At 31.7% G+C, this 7977-nt stretch overlaps 1 protein-coding gene across 1 annotated transcript; it reads right to left on the bottom strand.

The window, feature by feature from the left end:
• Positions 1-1512: 1512 nt before the first annotated feature.
• Positions 1513-4840, bottom strand: LOC143076645 (U8 snoRNA-decapping enzyme-like). The gene is made up of 3 exons (XM_076252482.1): positions 4613-4840; positions 3686-3952; positions 1513-1884 (listed from the first exon to the last, which is right to left on the bottom strand). The coding sequence occupies exons 1-3, from the start codon at positions 4814-4816 to the stop codon at positions 1657-1659; spliced, it is 699 nt and encodes a 232-aa protein (XP_076108597.1). The 5' UTR covers positions 4817-4840; the 3' UTR covers positions 1513-1656.
• Between the last annotated feature and the right edge of the window lie 3137 nt (positions 4841-7977).

Below are 7977 nucleotides of genomic sequence, written 5' to 3'. Positions count from 1 at the left end.
CTTTTATAAATTGTGACTTGGATGGAGTGTTGTCTCATACTCATACCACATCTTCTTATATCTACATACATGTTGATATGATACTGATTATGTTCTTCTCATATATTTTATGATGGTATGCCTAAACCCCAAGTGGGAGGGATTAATCTTGATTTTCATATGAAGGCATAATTTTTAATAATAAAAGATACAAAAAACAATTGTCACTTTTGACCCTAAAAAATCAGAAATGGAATTTTAGAAACAGCTTTAAAAAGCACAAAAGTCAATTCACAAACTGAAACTGGTTCAAATTATTGTTAAAAATATATACACTCACAATAAATTTGTTAACACCACTGCTTTATTTACTCATCAAGTTTTTGTAAATTTCAGTTTTCACTTCATAAAAGTCTCTTGCATATATACTGTTTTAACCTCTAACTTATTAAGACAATTTATACATATATGATCATGCTCTTTTAGCATCCCAAAGCTTTTGAAAAATTATTATAAACAATGTATTATTTTCATTTTCATAAACTTATATATGAAGATATAAATATACAAGTACTTTTTAAATTTTAGCTCTATCAGCTACTATTATTCTAAGCCTTATTTTTTTTCTTCTTCAAAAGCCTTCATAAATCATGAATTTAGTCTTAGATAAATATATGAACTTCACATTTTTGGCAGAATGGCCACCATTACCTTCTAGTATGAAGCATTTATAATCACAAGAATGGAGAACTGAACATGGTAAAACTATTCCAAATAAACAATTCAAAAATATTTATCCTTATACAAATAACAAAACCAGCAATATATCATGTATATTTAAAAAGTATAGCAAGTTAACTATATTGCAAATTATATCATTGAAGGGAGACATTTTGAAATTTTTCTCAAATTGTCTCCCATTGGTCCAGATTTTCATACAGAAGATAACAATTAATTATTAAAACTCATAAAAAAAATATAAAATAAGTTATTCCGCAAAAACAACCCACAAAAAATATAGAATATACATTCTACATAGCTTTTTCTTTGATACTTGATAAAAAGATATTGAAAAATAATTACCCACAAATTTGCTTATAAAATTGCACTGTCATTGATCATGTAATAATGTAAATTAAGAAATTATTGCGATGTTTTATTATTGCCAAAAAATGTGTTATAATAGGAATTATTTAAAATTTGAAATTTATTATATAAATTAAACCGTTTTTTTTTTCAATATCAGTAAAATTAAAATCGCATTTAAGTCTAAAATGACATAATTGTAATAATAAATGCATGCAATTATTTCTGAATTGACAGTAGTTTCATAAACCCAATAAAAAATTATAGTTAACTTATGTACTAACAACATCAACTAACATTGAGGGGAGACAATTTGATTTTTTTTTTCTAAAATTGTCTCCCTTTGGTCCAAATAATCATTTAGTAGATAACTATTGATTATCAAAGCACACAAACAAAACAATAATATAAAATAAGTTATTCCATAAAAAGAACCCACAATTAAATATAGAATACACATTCTACATTGCTTTTTCTTGGATACTGGGAAAAAATGATAGAAAAATAATAACCTGCAATTTAATTAAAAAATTGCACTCTCATTGGTCCATAATAGTTTCTTAACCCCAGTTCTCTAATGTACTAATAACATCAACTATCAGTATTAGTTAGTCCACATGTTTCTCTGTTTGTTTTCATGAATGTTTTCCAAGAATCCACTGCCTTCTCAATCTCATCTTGTTCTAAAATTTTAAAATGTTGTAATCCAATCAGAAGCTCTTGTCTGGAATTTCCTGCATAGCTATTGGACAGAAATGCTGGAAGTCCTCTGTACCCATCTCCCATTGTATAGAGGGGAGGACGAATCATTCCTAATGTCTGAAAAATAAATTCTCAAGTGTTTATGTTTTATCCAATAAGTTGTGCAATGGTTCCTTTTAATTAATCAGATAGTTTTACATATAATAATAAAGAGATGCAGTATGACTGACAGTGAGACAAATATCCTACAAATGTTTCATACCTTTAAACCTCTTACTCACAATTTAAGCAGGAACTGCCTTCCCTTTTCAGACACCTGATTTCACCCTTGGCTTTGGTATCTAAAGTGTTCATTTTGCTTTATCTTTTTGTTGTTTTTTCTTTGGCTCGCTATATTAAAGCCTTTTTGTTGCTAAGAGGGTTAAAAGCAAACACTAATCAATCAACCAATATGACTTATGATCTTATTTATAATTATCCTTATTATATAGTTTGATATCATCGCCTTTCAATTTAACACTTGTGTTCTCATGAAAATAAAAACATTTAAATGTATTGAGTAGCCATCAGCCTAACCAGTTCAACTTTCAACTGAAGTGATTTTTAAATTACAATAAAAAAAAGTTCTATACATGTGTATGTTCTGTGTGAAGACCATACTTTGACCTATAATGGTTTACTTTTACGAATTGTGACTTGGATGGAAAGTTGTCTCATTGGTACTCATACCACATCTTTTTATATTTTTGAGACATAAGTACAATAATTCTTATATTCACATGCAGGGTTCTCGCTAAGATGAGTCCATGAGTCATGGACTCATGAAAATCAGTCTGGACTCACCAATTTCAAAACTGGTGAGTCCAAAGATTGAAATATTTTGTATAAACTAAACACAAATATCATTATTTTATAGCAAAAGTTTGAAGGTAATCTAAATTTAATGTCAGTTCATTACTCTATTAGGTCAGTCAAGGGCCTAACTTAAATAAGTTATTAGAGAAAAATAACATACATGTTGTTATTGTGGGCTAAAATATCAAAAAACTGTGATAACATATGTATGTTACATGTTTCAAAGGGAAAATATGCAACCTTTATTTTGTTAAATTTTTCTCAAGTTCTATTGATATTATAATTTTCTTTAAGTATACTAATCTTTTCAAAGATATAACAGCTCATAGTTTACCAATCATGCAAAATACACCTATGTTATTACAGAAAATATATTCTTGCAATAACAAAAGGGTGTTATTACAGCTTCTCTATATCTCTTTAAAGGCTTTGCTCTGACTTGCATAACAATGTATTTCAATTCATTGTAAGAAATGATGATCAGAGCTTGTAATGAGGCACTGCGCAAGATTCCAAGTGTCTCATTTACTCTCATATAGTAAGTTTCATGCTTGTAATAACAAAGCCTTGTTATTACAGCTAAGTTTGCCCTTAAAAGCCTTGTTTCATTGATTTACCATGGTTCATCAAAATTGTATTAATGGAATTAGAAAATTAGTTATCAAGGTAATATATTAAGCTACTGTGCAAAGTTTTAAGAATTCCCAAGTGCTCATTAAAGATAAAATATTTATGATATATTTAACTGATAACAAACATATGTTATTACAGACTAAGGAAAAAAGAGTAGACAACTCATGAAAGTGTCTGAAATAACATATGCATGTTATTTTTCTCTAATAACTAATAACTTATTTAAGTTAGACCCTTGACTGTAGGTCATGGAGACCAATATAACAAATTATATTAAAATAAAATATCTGCTTCTTACTATTGGACTCACCATGGCCAAAAATGACTAGTCCCAGGACTCTCCTTCAAAAATTCCTAGTGAGAACCCTGCACATGTTCATTTTTTACCATAAAATATGCAAAAATTAAACAAATTTTACTCAATGCTTACCTCATTTCCATAATCAGGGGCAGATAAAGTTTTCATTTCAATCTCACTAAAATCATTTACAGTAACTTCTTTTCCATAAAAATGCAAAACTAAGTTTTTCCTTTTGTTCACAAAAGACACAACTTGATCACTGTCTTGGAGTTTGTGTTTACAAAGGTCAAGGCCAATTTCTTCTTCTAGTTCCCTGTTTACTCCATCCAATGGATTTTCACCTGGATCCACCAATCCACCTGGAAACCCAATTAAACCATCAAATCTCATCTGCATCTGAAAATCAAATGAAAATAGATGTTAAATGTATTATTTTATGAAATTGATATATATACCAAACTGTAAATTGAAAAAATTGAACAGCCTTTAATTTCAAGCATGAAAAAATCAAACTTACCAAGTTTTTAGTACATTTTACTACTTAATAATGCACACTAATTGCTAGTTTTAGCAACTGGTTTTTACAGTTTGATCTTATGTTGTGTTGTTACACCAATTTTAACACTTGTGGATAGATATCACATTGGCAATCATACCACATCTGCATGCCTTATATAGGTGTACTGATTTTCAGGTTGATGCTAAAACAAATTTCATAAAAACCAAATCTTTCACCTACATGAACCTTAAACATGTTAAACAAAAGCTTTTCCTAGACAAACAGACCATGCCTACTGGAAACATAATGCTGTTCAACTATTGCAGGTGGCCTGGGGGATAATACCCAGGGATAACAGTTAATTTTTTACTTAACGCTGAATTATGAATGGAATGCAGAACTGACGAGAGACATCAGTAATACTGACAATTGAATGTGAGGGGCATATACAATGTATACATTTAACCATATCAAATGTAATATCATAAAAATTTACTTTGGTTTTTAATAGTTTCCAAAACAAGACATAAATGTATTCTTAAATATATTGCACTTACCATTATAGATGCTCTAGATTTGTATAAATCCCACAATACAGTATCATTCCTAGCAAATAGCATGGCATGAGAGGCATGTTTGAATGATGAATAGAGTTCTCCTTTTGAATCTTCATAAGAAATTATATCAAAGTCCTCCTTTATATCACCTACTCGTCCATAATGTTCATACTGGGCTAAATTGCCCCATCCTATATCTGTCATACTATCTATCAAAAAAGTTAAAAAAAAGAAAAATTAATTATAACAAGCCTTAAATTAATCAATGAATTGTACTTTGGTCATTTCAGAATCTACTGCAATCTGGCCATTATTTTCAAAAGCCTCTACAAAAACATTGCAACACACTAGGGAATTCTTAAAACAACTGAAATTTATACTGTGAGGGACACTTTATTAATTTATATCAGATTATTTGACCAGCCGATGATCATCTGCAATCTTCGGAGGTAACCTTGGTGCTTAACATGGTCAATGAAATGGCACCTAGACTAAAATACACACAAAATGCTGATACATGTATATGGTGCAGTCCGGTGTATCAGCGCACCAAAGACTTATGACTTCACTTTATTAAAAGGATTAAACCAATGGTCGTATAATAATATTGTGTGAAATAATTCATTCCCTACTTTTATTTCATAAAATTTTCTGTATGTACGGTTTCACCATTAAGGTTTTGTGTAATGTGTGTCCAAAATTTGGAAACCCTTGTTGTGAGAGTTCTTTAAATGCCTGGTGATTTCATGCATGCCTTTTAACATGTTTAAAAAAAGTTCATTTTGAAGAAAAGAAAGAAATATGGATGGATGGATGGCTGTTTCACATCCAGTGGCAAATTTATATGCATATTCAGGACAAGAACATGTTAATGTTATACAGAGCTCCAGATAAGCTGCGTATTTGCGTGATCACGCAATACAAATAACTAAAAACCCAATACAATTGCCCATTGTAGGGTTCAATAACCCAATTAATTCAACAGAAAACCCAATTATATGCCAAAACCATGAGTTTTCAACGCCTTTATTCTCTCATGTTTCCGTTATTTACCCTTATCAGTTTATAGTCTTCACGTAATTCTATTTTTATAATATTTATAATTGGAAATGTCCTTTCGTTCTTAAAATAGAGCCCTGCATCAAGTAGCTGAAGTGGGTCCCCGTTGGAATTTTCTGTTGCTCAAAAGGTACACATGTTTATGAAACATTTCGATCTTCGCAGCGTTTATCCAATTAGCGTGTATCATGTTGTCATATTTTTTTCAAATTCCTCTGGATAATTATCATTACATACAATGAATTAAAACCAAAGTTAATGTCCGGTAAAAATATTGAATAAAAGCATGTTTTCAGCTTCTTTTGAATGGCCGAGGGAAAGCTATGATAATAAAAAGACTCAGCTAGTGTTTTTAGGAAGGGTCCATCGAATTCACGGGCGTACATGTTTGCGTACCTTAACGAGAACATTGCTGATAACGTCCCCGAAAAAAATAAAATAGCATTGCCAGACGTCATAATTATTTGGACTAATAATAATAATGGGGTTTTGTCAAAAACGAAATCAGATGGGAAAAGTGAAAAGCCAAATCAATTATGACATGATATGTAGTTGGAAAACATTTCTAATAAGAGACAACTGAACCCAGATTTATGTAAATTAAATTAAACAAAAACATTCAAGTATTATAATTTTAGTTTATATACTATTTTTTCATTTTAGTTGAGTGAATATGCATATCTGTTTTTTACAGTATATATAAGTTGTGAGAAAATACAAAACTGCCTGGCAGATTGAGAAACGGGACACAAATTAAACGTACAATTGCTCGTCATTGAATAAAACAGCTACATGTAGCACATATGCAAAGAAAGACAAATACATATTTTAAGATGGAAAATATTCAATATTGTGTTGATGAAAAAACCCAGCACACTAAGGAACTTGGTGGTGAAAAACCCAATTTGATATTTGCTTGAGGGGTGAATTAAAATTGATAATGCAATTCAAAAACTTTATCACCCAATTAAATAAGAAAATGGTGGGTAAAAACCCCAATTTGTGAATTCTTATCTGGAGCTCTGTTATATGAATATTTACCCTGCTTTTTACTAGACCGACTCACTCAGTCAGATATTTTACATACGTGCTACGTCACAAGATAACAGTCCACAGGAAGACATCTCACCTTACCCAGACACCTTCTACCTCACAAGATAACAGTCCACAGGAAGACATCTCACCTTACCCAGACACCCTCTACCTCACAAGATAACAGTCCACAGGAAGACATGTCACCTTACCCAGACATCTTCTACCTCACAAGATAACAGTCCACAGGAAAACATGTCACCTTACCCAGACACCTTCTACCTCACAAGATAACAGTCCACAGGAAAACATGTCACCTTACCCAGACACCTTCTACCTCACAAGATAACAGTCGACAGGAAAACATGTCACCTTACCCAGACACCCTCTACCTCACAAGATAACAGTCCACAGGAAAACATGTCACCTTACCCAGACACCTTCTACCTCACAAGATAACAGTCGACAGGAAAACATGTCACCTTACCCAGACACCCTCTACCTCACAAGATAACAGTCCACAGGAAGACATGTCACCTTACCCAGACACCTTCTACATTTTGTACCTCACAAGATAACAGTCCACAGGAAGACATGTCACCTTACACAGACACCTTCTACCTCACAAGATAACAGTCGACAGGAAAACATGTCACCTTACCCAGACACCCTCTACCTCACAAGATAACAGTCCACAGGGAGACATGTCACCTTACCCAGACACCTTCTACCTCACAAGATAACAGTCCACAGGAAGACATGTCACCTTACCCAGTGTTGTGAAAGTACAATTTACACGACGTTACGTTATATTTATTCCCGTACTTTCACTTTCCCATTGTTGACGTAAACTTCCGCCCAGCAATTGTTTATATGGTTTTGAATAGTGAAGTTGATATACACCTCGAAGAATAAGAAGATTGATATTTGACTTGATATATATTTTATAAAAGGTAAACAGCATACATTTACACACTGTAGTATTTTACTGATCTCCGCATCAGGTTCTAAATATATACTTTGCCCTATTTATAGATCGTAGTTTCCCCTGTTAAATATAGCGCGATCGGTAATTCAAACACATTAACGTTGGTTGTTCATTTGTTATTATTTATTCGCGTATTCCTGTGTGAATAAACTGTGTTGTATATTTATTGTGTATTATAATAAAGTATTGTATTTTTACATGTTGTTTGTATATAAACGTAACTGCCGTATAAAGTTGTGGTAATTGTTAAATGAGACAAATATAAATACTTGTTGTGAAGCCCATG

This window comes from Mytilus galloprovincialis, chromosome 5, assembly GCF_965363235.1.
Source record: "Mytilus galloprovincialis chromosome 5, xbMytGall1.hap1.1, whole genome shotgun sequence".
NCBI lineage: Eukaryota > Metazoa > Mollusca > Bivalvia > Mytilida > Mytilidae > Mytilus > Mytilus galloprovincialis.
Note: the sequence above shows the minus strand (reverse complement) of the source record. Positions and strands in the feature narration are given on the sequence as shown.